We start from the raw sequence: 18019 nt of genomic DNA on the forward strand, positions 1-18019 counted from the left end.
TCAACCAGGCTCGTATCCAATAATGCGGATTCTTCAACGTCGTGAAGGGGGAACTCTGCCATTTCTTCGTCGGCATCAGGGTCATGCCTCCTCGTAAATAAGAGCTCGCAGACTCGTCGTCCGATCGAATCGCGCCTAATGTGAGGGGGGTATTATGAGTAAAATGTAATTGCGAACTGTCACCTTTTAAGCGTTTGTTACAACTAGTGACCGACTCGCTGAAACACCTCTGTTTGTCATTTTACAAAATATGGTGCCAAAATCTATACCTTTGGCATGACATATGTATTCTTATAAAGTTGACCCTCTATATGGTACCTCAATTTCTACAAAAATGCCCTGACATCACGCCATGATACCGCTCCGATAGTGGGTTCAGCACCAAGGACAGGGCACGGTGGGATGGACATGTACGCGGCCAGTTAAGAAGTGCATAGGGCGGTACCGAAGTGAGTTTATACGGGGTGTTTGGTACATGGTGTTTTGCCACCATGGCCCAGATTCATCGTATTGATCGTGGCTTCTCCAAACGCTGTCCACCTCACCTCAGCGACCACCGCAGCTCTCCACGGTGTATTCCGAACCGCCGGGCAGCCATTAATTGGAGATAATGGTATCCGAAATCAATGCTTAATGTCTATTAACGGTTCTCTCCATCAGAAACTTTGCGCTGGGACAACTGGCTGATGACCTTCGTGACCTTACACTTTGTGGCCGTCGTCATCACCATCTTTGAGTGGTTCAGTCCGTACGGACTCCACCCCAGGGGGAGGGGCAGGAACTCCAACTTCGGCTTCCCCTCGGCCCTGGTCAACGTGTGGTCCATTCTCTTCTCTCACACCGTCTACACAAAACCACCAAAGAGTTGGAGCAGGTGCGCTTTTTTATAAATGAAACATTCAGGTTTAAGATATACGGTAAGATTTGTTTTGAATATAAGTTTCTATAAAGCGTACGTCGTTGAAGAAGTTCACCAGTCATGTATTAATGCAGTTACTACAAAGTTCTTCAAACAGTGAGGTTTTTTTTAAGGCATAGAGACAAACCTCCAAATTTTCGATGTCTTTCGAGGCACATCTTTTTCAAGGATATGCAATGTAATATGAGCTGAACTATGTGTTGATTAATAATGATTTTGTCGTTTTTTGTTCTTTAGCCGATGGGTCATAAACTTCTGGGGAGCCTTCTCTTTCATCTTCCTGGGGAGCTACACGGCAAACCTGGCGTCATTCATGGTGGCACAGGACCAGTACTACAACCTGGCGGGGCTGCACGATCAAAGGGTGAGAGGTGAACATGAGAGGTCGTACATCCGGGATAGTTGTAGAGGCAGGGGAGGTGTGGTTGTAACCAGGAGTATTGTTTGCATCTATTCAACTCTATTCATTTCTGGTGATAAAAGCAAAAATCGCCCATCATTTATCAAAGCATATTTAAAACTTGAAAGTTGTGAACACTTAGGCATACCGCCCGATAGTATTATACCACTGATCTTTTTTCCTATATTTAGTCCTATATTCTGATTTTCACCAATAAATGCATGAAAATTACAAGGGGTAAGCGTTCATTCCAATACCACGGTTCGTTCTATATATAGTATCTTATTCCCAAGAAAAAAAAAGCCACATCTGGAAGAGAATAAACTTGCCCCTTCATCTTTATTCACAGGACGGGCATCACGTTAGGTACTTTCAGCTGAGTGAACACATTTGCCCGAGGGATTGACTGCAGAATGGGTTGTTTTCGACATAGTGCTGCAATTTAAAACCTAGATATGTCATTGCTACGTCTAAATTGCCTCCGGTTTCCCATTCACAACACGCGTGACTTGGATACTACTGCAGAAGACATTTACGTTTTGGAATTCAACTTAGTATGTTTGATATTTGCTTGATATGCAAGATGCAAATTTACGACAAAAATTTAATTTGATTTAATTTGACTAGTACGTTTTTTTTTATTTTAGAGATCTACTTCAACGTCTTGAAAATATGATCAATAAATAATGTAAGGACCGTCTTGAGCAACCTTTGGAAGTGCATTTACGAGTCTGTTTGTCTCATCAACCTCCCTTGCCCAGTATTTATTAAATCCACTCATTTGATTGTTATTCTGTAGAATAATAATGCCGAAAGCAAACATTGTTATGGTGACGGAGACTAGAATATTTTGTGGAAGAGATCGTTAGAGCGATCAGAATAGAATGAAACCATGAATAAATAAACAACTTTATTGTACATTTTTGCCCACCCAAGCTAAGTACAATTTTCTACCTTCTAATCCAACTGATCCAATTCACGCTGATTCCGGTAGAGGACGCTGCCGGACGAAGACTTTGAAGGCTTTCGTGTTTCTTATACCGGGCTAAATTTGTCATTAAAGCACCTATTTTACTAGACGGCCATCCCTTGGACCTAAATGGTTTTTTTTCATAATTAGACCTGTATTTTCGATTATTCGTTGAGCATGTCATGTTACAGGACCGTCGCAGCGAGGCCGCAGCTACCCTGTGGAATGGTGTTAGACTCTGTAACATTACAGCATTTCAGTATAACATTTTGCGTCAGTATCTTATACCTTCTTTGTGTACCCTTCAGTTGATCAGCGGTCCGCTTCTATACGGGGTTGCCAGAGGAACGAGTATAGAGACGTATCTAGAAGAGAGGACACTCCTGACGAAAAAGAAGGACCGTTTTATCCCAGTTAACATCACGGAGTTCGGGATCCGTCAGCTCAAGTAAGTAACGACCGTTCTTTCCTGTCATCGGTCATGGGGTGTGAGGGACTAATAAAGGATAGGTCAGTTAGCATGATAAGTCTTCTGGCGCCACAAGTTTGTTATAGCTAAGCTTAAGAGTGACTTCAATTCAGTTATGTGTCCAAGTGCTGTTCTAGGCCCGATAACGATAAGGCTACCCATTATACAATGCAGCTATTTGGCACTGATAAAGCTCAGGCAGTTTTCTATTAGTTCTAAAAGGGTGTCAATGAATAGAGACATTAATGATTATAGACATCTGAACAAGAACTAACTGAATGTATGTATGAGGAATGAAAAATCAAAATCAGCACATCCTGTCCTTAGGTGCCATACTATGTCTGTACTTGACTTTACTTCATCGCCATGCATCGTTAGCTGAAAGTCTGTTATGAATCTCCACAGAAAAGGCGAGATTGATGCATTTTTCGCTGGCTCCAACCTGCTGGAGTATCACATCGCCAACGACCCGGAGTGCGAGATAGTCAAAGTCGGGAACGTGGCTGCGGCGGAGGGATACGCCTTTGGTGTCCGAAAGGGTGAGTAGGGCAAAGTGTGAATTGGTCCAAAGTTCAGCTAAACAAATGAGACAAAGTCACGGCATAGTTTTTCTAATAACAGTTGATTCACCGTATGTTAAACATACAAACGCCTGCATCATAACCAACCATCATGGGTTTACCTGTACCGTATGAGATGCATGGCACAATAGTTACTTATTTCTTAACGAACTGTTTATGTGTCCCCGTTTCCTCAGGCTCAGCCCTGAAGAACCCTGTGTCGTCTCTGATCCTGCACTACTCCAGTAACGGATATCTGGACGAGCTGACACAGAAGTGGTACTCCACAGGGAGCTGTCACAAGAAGAAGCGAGATCCCAATGTATGTACGTCTGTTCTCAGACAAAGTTCTATAATCAGAAGATCATTAACTAAACTTTGTATGACGTCTTTAAATAGACGAGCTTTATCAAAGGTCGCTGAACTCGCGATCAGACATAAAGACTCCCAGGCACCTTTGACCAACCACTGACGTCACGCCTTTGGAAGGTCACATGTCATCAAAAGTGAACTGCTTAGACTACTGAAGGCTGAAGAGGCTGTCGAAAGATGACATGTTGCTGTAGCACACTTTCTTTGAAATGGATCCAAAGTTTGAAAAGAAATGGATCCAAAGTTTGAAAAGTAAATCATGTTACTAACCAACAAGAGTGAACTACTATGAAAATTTCATGTTTTGTTTGTTGCTTGCAGGAGGAGAAGCGACAACTAGGAGTCAAACATGCGGAGGGTTTGGCACTTTTTATGATTGCCGGGATCGGACTGTCCATGATCGTGCTCGTGCTAGAGTACGCCGTGTACTTCTGCGTCCTGCCCTGCCTGAAGAGACGAAAGTGTAAGAGGTGGATGCCAGTCAGCCAGGTTAGAACTGTTTCTGTGCTTAGTCTATTTGGGTATACTTAGTCAATACCTCAATATCTTGGCAACGCCTCAAGAGCGGGATCATGAGTACCTATTATGTATTTGTCTCCACAGAGACTTCATCGCGCGGTGAACAAGGACGACTTGGCAGGGCCCAAGTCTGCTCTTAAAGAAATGGCCAACATCGTGAAGAGGGGCCAGTTTTACCTCATGTTCGAGAAAGACACTTTAGTGAGTATTCCTACCTTCCCTGAGCTCTTGTTTTATGGACCGTATTCCCTATGGTGTAAACGCTGAGAGAGTTCAAGTCAATGTAAATTTGGAAGGATTACTAATCATCATGTGTGTCTACGTTAAACAAATATCTAATGCAATGCTTTACATGTATATTCTGGTTAGGTAGCATTAAACATAGGGTTCTATTTTTTTTTCTGCAGATCAAACTCAGGCAGCAACGGGCGGCAGCCTTTGCCCTTCAAAACCAACAGTAAGTATAACTGGTTTGACGATTCTCAATACAAGAATTTACGTATACCTTAACTAGTAGCTAGGGTCAGCGTATAAAACAGGTGGGGTATGATTATCAATGTCATATAAAGAAGGTTTAGCAAATGACACTCTTGTTCATTCGATTCCCATGAAAACACAACATGATCGAGCAAGCCATTTACATCGAGAATTATAACTAGCGACGCCACAGAGACGATGCCAACTAGTATCGTCTTCAGATTGAGTGTTGCTCGCATACTAATGTCTAATCTCCATATCTGCACATGTCTCCCATGCAGAACCCAGAGGCGAGACGCCAGCGTCCAGACGCCTGCTAAGGTCGAGTGTTTTGATGTCCGGACGTACTCAACGGAACGGAAAATCTTTCCGGATCCTTGTTCGGACGGTTCCGGATCGTACGACATGTCCACGTCAGACGAGGAGAAGAACACGGAGTCGAAGAAACTTTCCGCTGCATCTGCAGCAGCCGTTGCGATGGGTGATTCAAAGGGAACGAGGCTGGACTTTAGCGTGGGGCATGACGTGTTCCCCACAGCCATGCTTCACCACGATGGGTGCGGGACGCTACACAAGTGTTACACTCCAGGTGGGGACCTCAAACTCACCCCAAACGGAAACATCTTTGCGCGGAGTCCTCAGTACGAGAAACAATCATCCCTCACAACCGACGCAAGAAGGCCCATTTATGCCAAGATTCTCCCCACCTTAAGAGGTAGCCTGTCAAAGTCTTCCGAAAATGTGACTCTTGAGAACGTGGATGCCCAGTGGAATCAGTTCTCATTTCCAGACAGGCAACCTGAAAATACAAACCTTCCTACCAACTCCAATCCCCCCGACCCCTACTCCTTGAGACCACCCGAACTGCAGCCGCAAGGGGCCGCTTGTGCACGCACGCCGCCGCACTCGGCGCCTGAGTCGGAGACCGGCGGGGCAAAGTTCACGTTCGACGCTCGGGAGCTGTGTTCCCTGGACGACGATCCCATGCCCACCACAGACATCATGCTGAGATGGCAGAGCGCGGAGCTGCAGCTTCGAACCGCGCTCAGAGAAAACGTCACGCTAAAGAGAAAACTGAGACAAGCGCGACATTCGGTGCACAACTGTCCGCACTCCACTACCCTCTGGTAGCAACAGCATCCAGAGGACACCATAGTATAGTACCCATGCTTAGTGGGGAATGTGTTGGTTAAATAGCTTTCATCATTTTCACACCCTGGAAAACTTCATTGTGTAAATACTTGGACCTTCAGTTTGGCATTCAAGATCTATACCTCGTGTTTTTGTATGTCTGCTTAAGTCTGAAAGCAGAAGAGAAGATTATACAGTTAAAACAAAGCTATTCATACGCTGTGAAATCTAATTGGTGTGTTCCGTGTATGAGTAGATTTGTTGTTAACTGCACATAGACTGATTCTGCGGGAACAAAAAGTCTTGAAACTGGAATTTCCTTCCGATTGCTAGATCTACATAAAAGAAGAATATAGTTTAGAGGAGTTTTTTCGAACGAAGGGGAAATAGGGGAACAGTTCCTAAACTAGATGCACATGTTAACGAGTTCGAGTACAGTTTTCTGGAGTAGTGATTTCTGTAGGTAGGTAAGGTATGCGACACTTACAAAAATAACAGGAAACAGAAGATGACAAATAGATCTTTGAAAATACAAGGGTGCAATCGAGTACACAAAATGCGTCCTAACGTTTCTCGTCTTGTGTAATTTTGACCTGGTCTTTTTTAGCTGTTACTATCTTAGAGTGTGTGACAAAGCAACGAGATTGACGAATGTACATTTTAATCTGAAGATCAGTTCTCATCTATTTTAATACGTTTAGATGGACCTGAGTGAATGGAAGAACCGTTAATGGTAGGTGATTCAAATGTACTTCAATTTTTTTAGATAAAACGATCAAGACCAGCCAATTCTAGCTTTTTTTTAGTATTATTGAATGTTGGTGATTGTTAAGAAGAAAGGTCTTTGCAAAGAAAGGAAACAAAATATAAACTAAAACTAAGTGTGCGTCGCCAAATGCCTGCTTTGCAGACTTTTGCGTCGGAGTCGCTTTTTGAGACGGTGGTATATGTGAACAAAAGTGTGTAAATTGTATGGATTCATGCATTTTAATTATAACCTATTCTGTATTAGCCATAGTCCTAGAGTATACACTTGGTGATAAAATTTGTTCCCATTAGTATCAAGTTTAACACAGAAGAAAATATTCTAACTGTAGAAATTTAGTGTTGGCACTAAGGGCTTCGTCCTGCAAGAATGCTGCATCCTGGGAAATATTTGGGGCGTCGGTATCTTTGTTTTAACGTATGACGTCAGTATCTGCAGGTATATATCGGTACTAAGGCTGTATATTGTAAATATTTTCAGCTAGGACGACACTCTGAGTGATAAAGTGACAACGGTAACGTGTTGGGCGTATGTCGTTTTTACTCGTGACCCCTGTCTCTACTAACCCATAGTTTATGTGTCCACCGCTATGTACATATTTGCATACGTTATCTAGATGAACTTACATTGGAATTTATTTAGGTACTGGTCAACAAGCAGATGTTTAGAAAGAAAATGTGACTGCTTCTGGAACTACCTATATTAGTTGCTAAAAAGTTACGATTTTCAATCGCAAAATCTGCTTATAGCTATTACAAATAGGTTAAAATTTTACAGAAATACTGTCTATTTATCACATTATTTTAGTTCGGAAAAGTTTTTCAATCGAAAACCGTGCGTGTGCCTACTAATGAAAAAAAAAACGTGACAACGTACTGAGATAACAGTTCGAAACAAAATTGTCAAAGCTTTAGTAAGTACCACGTTTTCTGTCCTAAAATACTATTCAAAACTAGATAAATGTGATAGATAGATAATCAGGTCTATTACAGAACAAACAGACCCAGGGAGAAGGTATGAGGAAAGCTGCTGTCAAATAAAGACTCAACGCCCTTTCAAATTCCAAAGGATATCCACCTGCAGCTGCCCTATACCGGGTTACGTGGGGAAAGGCACGTCACAATATTCATTTGTATTGAGAGAGTGTTCATGAACTTAGTATGCGGACTGACATCAGATAGCAAACACCCACGGAATGTTCTCAGCGTGTTCTTGAGAATCCTTAGAAAGGTCATGTTATCCCATGCACGATCTGTTCCAACTTTCCTTCTATTACAAAAGCTCATCAGTTTCTCAAGCCTAATTGTTATAGATACCTAAGATAGTCACACATTCTATCCCTTCCTTCCTTCCTTCTTTCCTCTATTCCTTCATTCCTCCCTCCCTTCTTTCCTTTATTCATTTTACCAATAGATCACCATTCATGGTAACTCGTGTGTTCGACTGCTTTGCATTCTGAGATAAACAATTCGACAGTGCATTGCTTCTCCTACTCCCATACTTCTCCCGTATTCGTAGTCTTGTCAAATTTCTGTAACCTCCCAAGACATTTCACCTCCCTGCAGCGTCATATGAGACAAACAAGAACTTCTGAAATGTGCCCTAGATTTAGGACACATAACAACATTTACAGGGTAAAATACAAGATAACAAAAGCAATGCAATTCAAACTTCCGCAGACCAATAACGCGTATCTATACAATACGGCCTGACATTTACATAACGCTGATCTTTCAATAGACCCCCTGCCCTATTGCTATTTGTTCAGATCTTGAAGGCGACAGGGGACGTCATGTAGCGTTGTGGCTCTGATCATTTATTACGACAAAAACCCTTTGCGGCGCCAAAAGGCCTAACTGTAACTGTCAAAGAAGAAAACTCAACCCACTACCATAACCAGTTTAATAAGGGGATTTTAAATCAATTTGTCTATCACTTAACAACTTTATCACTTGTTTTTCTACAGGAACGTTGAATTTTCATACCATTAATATATTACACAATTCATGTCACTCGAGCTACCATGTATAATTCTTAACGGATATTTGGTAGTCTCTACGATACCCATTTCGTTGCTGACAAACTGTAAAAATTGGCGGGATAGAAATTTTGAATTCTGCAAAATCATCAATTTACACGAGCTGATAGTGCTCTTTTCAATGACAGCTTTATTTATGTTACCTCCGGCGTTTACCGTTTAATGGCACTTGAAAAGATTTATTATCTAAACAAATGACACTAAGTGGGTAGAGGGGGCCGAACCACGTGATCATCACGTGATCCTAAGGTTGCTGACAGGAGGCTGAAGTCGTCACTTTCTTTTGTTTTTTGCGCATCTGGCAAAACCACTGTGTAAACCACTTAAGGCTGTAAGGGTGGGTCTTAAGAATGTAAGTGTCTTGATAGTGTACACAAGGTCATTCAAGTGACCGGTCACATCTCGTTGAACCGTCCTAACCTGTCTTGAATATCCTTCTTCGGGGTCATTTCTTCAAGGCTGTTAAAAGAGAAAAATGATTAGGACCGTTATGGAACATTTCTCACATAAAGCGACAAAGACTTGTTTAACATGGCAAACGGATATCACAAATCATTGGACAATGTCACCGTTTATCGCTATTCCTCGGATACCTTAGTCTGTATGGCATTCCAATAGACGGCAATCTTGCTGCAACCTGATTACAACCTACATTGGGTTGGGTCAACGTAACCTAGCCTTAGAATTGGACTATCATGCAGAATGTAACGGAATGGCTGACCAGAGAACAAAACACACAAGACGTAAAAGACCTAATAGTATGAAATTCGCTGTCTAATCGCTTGGTCGCAGCGCGGTAGTGGCGGTTTTAAGTGCCCCATGGACTCCCAAATTGAAGTGACAGCAGACACCTCAAAACTCTCTTAACATAAACTTAGATTTTTCCACTCTACTCTACCCGCTGAGTGATCATAATTGTGATATATATTTCGTCAAGGAACCCTATTTCCGATTACATCAGCATTGACCTGATTTGAGAGACTGTTCCAACGCAAACACTAAAACTACTGACTCGCAGAGAGTCAACGAACTCTGACAGTTTAACACAAGGGGCTGTCACCTTTTTATCTAAACCAGTGGTGCAGTTACAGACTCCAATTTGTCATTGTGTCAGCGTCTGATGGTTAAGTGTGCTGTCTGAGGTCTATCACAAGATACGGGAACCTTCTGTCACAAGTTTTCAAACACCGGGAAAGATCAAGAGCAGTATTCCCTATATAAGACATCAGATTGTAAAATCAAATTCTTTTTGTCAAACCTGACTGGCTTTACTAATATACACTCGGCACAAAAAGTTTGGAATATCAACTTTGGTATATCATATTTCCGTTATTTATGCATCAATTTCAATGTACTATATGTCAATAGAAAGCTTGTGTGATTTTCTTTCCTATGGTATCAAACTTATTATGATTGTAAACACATGAAATGAGCACAAGGCCTGCTTACATGAGTGGGTCACGAAAAAAAAGTGCCCAAATTCCCCTGCTTCTGTTCAACATTGTATCGTCCTGTTGATATTGGCGCGTGTGTTACTGGTTCAATCAATCCTTTTTTCACCTCACACTTGGTATACGGAACATACAAGGTTTTAGCACGCTTAGAGTAGAGTATATCTGCCCTTTTGATAGTCGGATGGACAAATCAAAGCACGGATGCGGCAAGGAGAACCGCACGTTGACACGACAAGAGTAACTTTCGGCATTTGGTGGTGGAGGCAGTGTCATGGTGTGGGCGGTATAACCGCCATAGGAAAAACAAGACTCGTCATCATTCCATGTAACTTCAATGTGGTGAGATATAGGGACACCATCCTCCATCCAGTAGCAATATCCTACCTCTTCAATATTGGACCAAATGCCATTCTGCAAGATTACAACACCAGTCCACACAGAGAAAGGACCATTGGATGCTGGAGTACAGTCTTAGGGAATAGCCTTCCTACAGCTTATGGCTAGCACTTGATTGATCACCTCTTGCCATGGTTCAGATTTTTTGCTTGAATAAAGAGTAACAGTAGCTTTGATTGACATGTCCTGTTTATTCAACTTGCCTTCATTCATAAGTCAATACCGACGGAAGAAAATGAGCAGAATGGAGTGATTGACTTTAGTAGGGTAATTTTGGCACTTTATCTTTAGGACCCCCTGTACGTAAGCAGGCCTGGTACTCGTTTCATGAATTTACACTCATAAAATACTCTACTCAGATATGCCAAAAAGAAACTTGGATGTTCTGTATACCAAACGGTAGGTGAAAAAGGGATTGATTGAATCATTGTCACCCGCGGCCATAACAACCGGACGATACAGTTTTGAACAAAAACGGGGGAATTTGGGCACTTTTTTTTCGTGACCCACTCACGTTAGCAGGCCTAATGTATGTTCCATGAGTTAACAATGATAATGAGTTTCATACCATTGGAAAGAAAATCATGCAAGCTTTCTATTGATATATAACATATTGAAATTGATGCAGAAACAACAGAAATATGATCAACCGAAGTTGATATTCCAAACTTTTTGTGCTGAGTGTAGTTATGCCTACGCCCTGAGTATAGCTTGTGGTAATTCCGTCGGACAATACAGCATACAACTGCAAAATTAAATGAGATAACAACAAAGTCAAAATTTGATAATTTCGTCGTATTCATCAACTTTGAGATATGATGGTAGTTGATCCTTGCGCCAATGGCAATGTGTACGATAGCAACTCTTGAAGTATATGGGTATGTAAGAGAGTGGAATGCAATAATTATTGGCACAGTTTGAGTATACTTAGAGTTTGACTTGTGGTTAACCGCGGCTATTGACCGACATCACCAGACATCGAGACCGAACCACATGTGGTTAAACTCAGACAGCCAAAAATAAACCGGACCCGCTGCTGACAGAAGAAAACCGGATACATCCCTGCCTTTCTGTTTTACGTGGTCTGTGTCGTCTTGACACTTAAGATATATAGCCCTTTAGCTTGTGCCAGGTGGCCAGAAACTCGAAGCTTCCAAGAAACTAGACAGAAAAGGTCAATATCCTATAAAGACCCCTGGTACAATACCATTCAAGAAGGTCGGAGGACTGTATGAAGAAACGTACACAAAGTAGGTAGATCAGTTTTCTATCTTAAACGGGGACCTGCTCTATATATTCCAGTAGTGCTCCATACCCTGAAATTAGTTTTGGCTTCAGTTTTTTTTTATTCTGTTGAAATAGATTCTATCAATAAGGGTGAATGCTGTAGACGACATTTGTATCCGAGCATGTTAAAATTTAAGACCCGGTCGCATTTACCGCACTAGCACAGATTGGGGGTATGCTAAAGCCTTGGTTGAAGATAGTCGTGCAAAATCCAGCTGTATCCTTCTCGGTGGTCGGTTCTCCAGCCACAGACTGGTTGATAGAATCCTAAGAAATCAAAATCGCACGACAAACTACGACGAATGTAGCTTTAGCGTAATGTGGAGCCAAGTCACAGTAGATCAAAGAAACGCACCCTGTTGAAATGTCATTTTATGGCTTACAGACGGGAAAATCGCTGAGTTCACCAGAAGACATCGGTGGCAAATTTTGTCCCGTCAGTCGTTGAAACTTTCAAGTCTGACCCGGTGACCTCAGAGTGTCAGACGGATTGCGTAAATTGGCCGGAACACATGTGCGCTTAACAGCCCTTGTTGCTAGGCGGAAGGGACCTGAGACAAGATGTGATGAACGTGAGTTAGTTATCCCATGTGGTGTAATTTGGGAGCTACCTTTTGACATTTCTTGGGGAATGATATATTCATTCCCCCTCTAAAGGTTTATTTCTCTGGTTCAGTCCCTGGCAATTGAGATTTCAAATTATTTGTATTCTATGATCTATGGATAGGTCTTTTCTATCCTCATTTTGCGGGAACTAACCCGACATGACGCAATACTACTTGAGTCCAGACAGCCGTTTAATGGACACGTCGACACATCATGCCATCCAGCTGAACCGGTTTCAGCCGGAGAGCCCGCCCAGAGTGTTACAGATAAAAGTCTTTCTACTTGCATCGTCTGAAGCACCTGTCAATCATTCCCTGGCTCGATCACTGCAGGTGCCGTACAGGGCCGTCTTATTTATAACGGAGGGGGTGAAGGAGTTTGATACTGTAGCCCCACCACACGCAGCCTGTCTACATACAGCACCAGCTCCTGGATAGGCTGTAGGGCTGGGAACATCTCACTAAATTCGCTGTTTTTTTGTAAATCATATTTTTCTAAGGTGAAATACAAGAGGCAATATATGCCATGGATTTCATACCCCCTCCGTTATGTACATACCAACCGTGTCACTATCACTATCCATAGTTTAGTAAAGGCATTTGTGAATTTGAAATAGGACTAGCAGAGCTTCCATAAGGCCACGTTGATTTGATTATATGGATGACATCCGCGCTCGCACCAATTTTCGGCCATTTCCAAAAAAAAAAAAAAAAGTTTTCGACCACACAATAAATTGTGCAAAGCAGCTGTAAAATGAGCACAAATATTCCGTAGATTGAAAAAAAAAGTATCAGAAAACAGATATCTAATGCAATAGAATGCCAAAATGAATCTTAAGTCAAAGAATAAGATGTGAAAGGACATAAAGAAAAAAAAATCTATTGTTGGTTGGGGGAGGTACCAGTACAGAAAATTCAGGTCCAGACGATCATTTCCAGGTCCGGACATGAACCTGGACCTGATTGTATGTGGAAACTTGATAACTGGCAATACTCAAAACAATGGTAATTAGTCAATTTTGCTACAAAGGAATCTGTTTGGTGGATTATTGGACTCCCACTGCATTTTAAAATCCCATCTCCATGTAATAAAGGCTAACTGTCTCTGTACCTTTGACTGTAGAAACTTGGTGCAATTGACTATAAACTCTTGTAATTGGCGAAACCTGTTCCTCTGGGGGTTTTTTCAGGTCCGTTTTTTTTCGGATTGGTCCAAGAAGAAAATAAAGGTTTTGCACCCGTATGATGTACTGGTCCCTACACCTAACTGTTGGTATACCATACTATGTGTGTTTAGTCCTATGTTCAACCTTCCTGGCCACTTTGATTTCATACTGAAGGCAACTTTTTTTGGGGGCCAAACTTTTTTTTTATTCGCTCGCTCGCATCAGTTTTGGAGTTCCCGGAGGATGTCATCCATATAATCAAATCAACATGGCCTAAGGTAAAAGGTAGAAGTAAAGGTAGTACCATGGCCTTTTCGATGCCGTAGGGGCAGTGGGTTGTTGTTATGCAGAGTGAGGATATGATATTGCAAGGCAGAGCCCATCTCTCTCCTTTCATACCGACTTTTATCAACACAACCGAAGCCAGGTACCTTTTTTTTAACGGCTGGACTGGAGGTAGTGGCTTCTTTTAAGATTTAAATACCTAAGTGCACTCTCAATTGTGATCAGAAAATATGATGAATCTACATAATTGATTTCTTTCTGGTCGTAATATTACCTACTGGTATGAAACTCTTACCACCGGTTACAAATCATTTCACAATATTTTAGTTTGTTATCAGTTTACAAGAGCATGTTGAGCGTCACAAACGGAGCGTTGTGATTGGTGGAGACCACCTCTCGCCATTCCAGTCTCCGGATCTGTTACTAGGGGTGGTGACGCAACATAGTCGACAGATGACGTCACCTTAACCGCAAATTTGGTGCTTTTTGTCCTTAGCAAATAAAACAAAGTGTTAACTAGACAGCTAATATCAAAGGTCACAAAACTTGACATCTTTCAGAGTTCTTTTAACCTTGCCTTGGTGTTGCCTCCGTACTTGAAGTGTTGATAGATCATGCCTGAATCGTGGCCGTTGTAATGTTTCTTACCGAAATGATTCACATCGTCATGATTTCATCATCCCATTATGTCAGGGCTAAAAGGTCCACGACTTCAACCATGAATAGGAGTATAACCCAAATTTCAGGGCATAAAATATAGGATAAAAACCATTATACCAATTGTTTCAGGCCATGCCCTTTTGCCATGACATCTATAGTTATAATCAGGTATAGCTGACTACACGTTTAGAGCTTCCCATGTCCCTCCATAGTACTCTCAGTCAGTCAGTCTATACAGACTATGACTCTGCGCAGAGGAACTAAATTGACGATAATGAAGACGTACGTTACTGATTTAAAGTTATTGTTATCCAGTGTGTCTATGACGCAGTATAGGAAGGCAGAGTCAATTTCTCTCCTTCCATACTAACTTTTTACCCCCACAACCAAAGTGGAAGGTAGCCATTTTACGCCTGAGGCTGGAAGCAGTGGTTTCTTAGTACCCAGGTCCCTCAACTAACGTTACTGATTTAAAGGGCGTTGCCTGAAAGGGATTACCACAATAATTTGAGTCTTAGTGGATATTGATTGAAGGATTTAGAGGTTATAGTTACGCCCAGCAATATGACTTACACTTGTGCACGCTCATTGGCTATGGGTGAGGTCGCACGTTTTTGCAACTAACAAATACCAATGACGTAAATGCACAGGTAAATTAAGTAACTGGGGTGACTATATACAGCAAGACCTAATTCTAGTACAGGTTATCCTAGATTAGGGACTTATCCTTAAAGCGCATGCAATTGTAAATTGTTCTCTGTACACACCCAAAATGGAAAAGTTCTGGGTGTATAGAATAGAGTTACAGTCGGACGCACGAGTCAAATTCCAATACGATTTCTCATTGCCTTCTACAGGTACGGAATACATGTACACATGCCGCGTGCAACCCCCTGTAATCCAAGCATTGTTTGTATAACATTTAAACGGCCATCAATGAATAAAGAGTTAGTGGGCAACGCCTGTCACACCCAAGCATTCTAAGAACGTCCCTTGCCACGCGTACAAACAAACGGCATTGTAAAGACTAAAGGCACGAATACTAGTATATCGCCGTAGGAAGTGGACAACGGATCAAACAACCCATGTAGAACACAAAGTCTTTGTCACAAACGCACGTAATACTATAGTATGTAAGCTCCTTCAAAAGAGTGGCTTCAAGATTTCTTCAAACATTTTTTTCTCTATTTTACGGACAATCATACAAAAGTAATATCAAAAGCTTTTCAACTGTACTTAAAAGTAATTGACACGGCATCACTACTATCAAATACATTATCAATTATAAATAGTGTACATTGCATAGTACATTATGGAAAATGTTTAACTATTTGTCGTTTGCTGCTAATCATTTGATTTAGACAAGGGAGCTGTTTGTACATCCAATTTGTTGTTAATAGAATAAGTTCACTAAGCATAACTGTTGGGAAGTATTTCTTAATTTGTCGCATAAGAAACTTTCATTATGATGTTGAAGGTAATCATAGTTCGACTTTGAAAACGTCTGGAAAGTAGCGAAACGACAAAGAGGAAATGCCATTTCCGTACACGGCGGGGATCGGGAAGAAGGTACGGTCCCCCGCCCATTTACGGCTCATCCTCAACCATTCCCCGCAACCTCTTATTAAGCACACCTGCTAGAAACCCCGGCAATCTATATTCTCACTAATTTATGAACTAAGATGCAATTTCCTTCCATAAATACAGTAATACACAGACAAAGCGTCCGTAAATCACGTTGCCCCCCAGCAAATTAACGTGCCTTCCGTCATGACTAATCGTTGATGATCCCACCCCCTCGAAAGGTTTGAAATACATATGTAAAACGTACAGGTGAAAAGGGAGGATTTCCGGTAAATCCAACATCTGCTAAGAGTCTACTAGGATGTGGACGCTTCGAAAATTTGTAAAAAAAAAAGGTTATCTCAGTAAGAAATGTGTTCCTTTTCTCGAAGGTTTGGGTTATGGCATAGACAGCGCAGCTGATTACGCCTCCAATGTTAATCAAGCTGCAAGTGAAGGTACAAGATAAAAAGCCATTTCTTACACAGCAAAGCAAATTGTATTGGGTGGTTTCGGTGGGAGGTTTCTGTGTAAAGGACAAATGTTCTCCAAACTTCGTACCGTTGAACCAAGGACGTGGTGAGGATAATGATTCTACCGATCCACGAAGCCTGGTAGAGGCTAGTTACATAGGTCATTGATTGAACAAAGATCTGTGCCTCTTCTTTTAGCATCGTGGATTTTTGTCAGGACACATCCCCTAAAGTGGAAGGTCGCATTGATTTTAAGAAAACAGGTTTATTCGAAAACAGCCGTCAAAACAACACTTAGAGTGTGACGTAAAGCTAACTTTAGCATCAAATGTAATTCCAAAAATCCCCTTCTTTTGTAATACACCTTTTCACAAGTCGTTAGAAGTGATTAGGGTCACAAGCTGTGCTTACGTCACACAGAGGCAGATTTACCTTCCGGATTCCAAGTGTCTTTGAAGCTATGCAGGTGTAGTAATCGCATTATAAGGCGAGGCCTTGGCAGTATGTCGGCTTTCCTTTGAAACTGCTAGCGCGATACAATTGTTCTTTGGTGTTCTTTGGCGCACAAACTGGTCAGGATTTCTGGGAATCATATTAGCTCAATTGATGTTAGATATAACTGCCACCAAAGACGGTACCTTTAAGTATATAGTCTTATGCTGCACTACACAGTCTTGTGTAGATCCAGGCTTGGGTAGTTTCCTGAAGTTTCGTTGGGCCATATGTCGCATCATATAGAATTGTTGAACAGTTGCGTTATCGTTATAAATCTTTTACAATACATCTTATGGTTGATTTTATCGATGTCATTACATATATGTTTTCAAATGTTGAAAAGGTACTGATGTTGTTTTCTTTCATCATTATTTTCCCCTGTTAGATTCGAAGAGGGAAAATGTGAATGTTGTTCGTCCTGTCTTAGAAAAAGAAGTCGGACCCACTGAATAAATGTAGCTTTTAAACTAGTAGAGTAGTCTCATGAGTCTACACATGATATCAGTATTTATCGTCAGCACACTATTTGTACGTCCCCTTTCACGTCACCTGCATTTAGTCGTTGGAAAAGAATTTGCAATAAATCTATTTTCAAATCAATCAATTGTGATACATTCAATCCAGCAATACTAAGAACTGCCCCTCCCAGTTAAATAGGATACAGAGTGTACAGACTGGTCACATAAACACCTTGTAGTTCGTCCTGTCGCACTCTAGCAATGTTTGACAACATGACTGTGTCTATCCTACCGGATACTAAGTAATAATATTAACACAAGATCAGGCGTTTCCGACCCTTTTTTAGTTGAGGTTTGTCTTCCGTTCGCTGCACCGGTAGACACTGTAGGCAAACACTTGTCGTTATACCCCCCTCACATTAGGCGAAAATCGATCGGACGACGAGTCTGCGAGCTCTGGTTTACGAGGAGGCATGGCCCTGACGGGAAGGGGGCCGGGGAACTATGCGATTTCCTCGTCGGCTGTCCGGGCATCCCTCCTCGGACTTTAGAGCTC

General features: G+C 41.7%; 1 protein-coding gene across 1 annotated transcript in view; it reads left to right on the plus strand.

Annotated features, from left to right (window-relative positions):
• LOC118431470 (glutamate receptor ionotropic, NMDA 3A-like) overlaps positions 1-7177 on the plus strand; it is a 36053-nt gene extending 28876 nt beyond the window's left edge. Inside the window, exons 4-12 of the mRNA XM_035842711.1 lie at positions 661-874; positions 1157-1283; positions 2598-2737; positions 3164-3297; positions 3516-3640; positions 4012-4179; positions 4294-4410; positions 4617-4666; positions 4968-7177. Of these exons, the coding sequence (XP_035698604.1) occupies positions 661-874; positions 1157-1283; positions 2598-2737; positions 3164-3297; positions 3516-3640; positions 4012-4179; positions 4294-4410; positions 4617-4666; positions 4968-5817 (1925 nt within the window). The 3' untranslated portion in view covers positions 5818-7177. The remainder of the gene's footprint in view (positions 1-660; positions 875-1156; positions 1284-2597; positions 2738-3163; positions 3298-3515; positions 3641-4011; positions 4180-4293; positions 4411-4616; positions 4667-4967) is intronic.
• The last annotated feature ends 10842 nt before the right edge of the window (positions 7178-18019 follow it).

The sequence above is a fragment of the Branchiostoma floridae genome, chromosome 15, assembly GCF_000003815.2.
Source record: "Branchiostoma floridae strain S238N-H82 chromosome 15, Bfl_VNyyK, whole genome shotgun sequence".
Lineage (NCBI taxonomy): Eukaryota > Metazoa > Chordata > Leptocardii > Amphioxiformes > Branchiostomatidae > Branchiostoma > Branchiostoma floridae.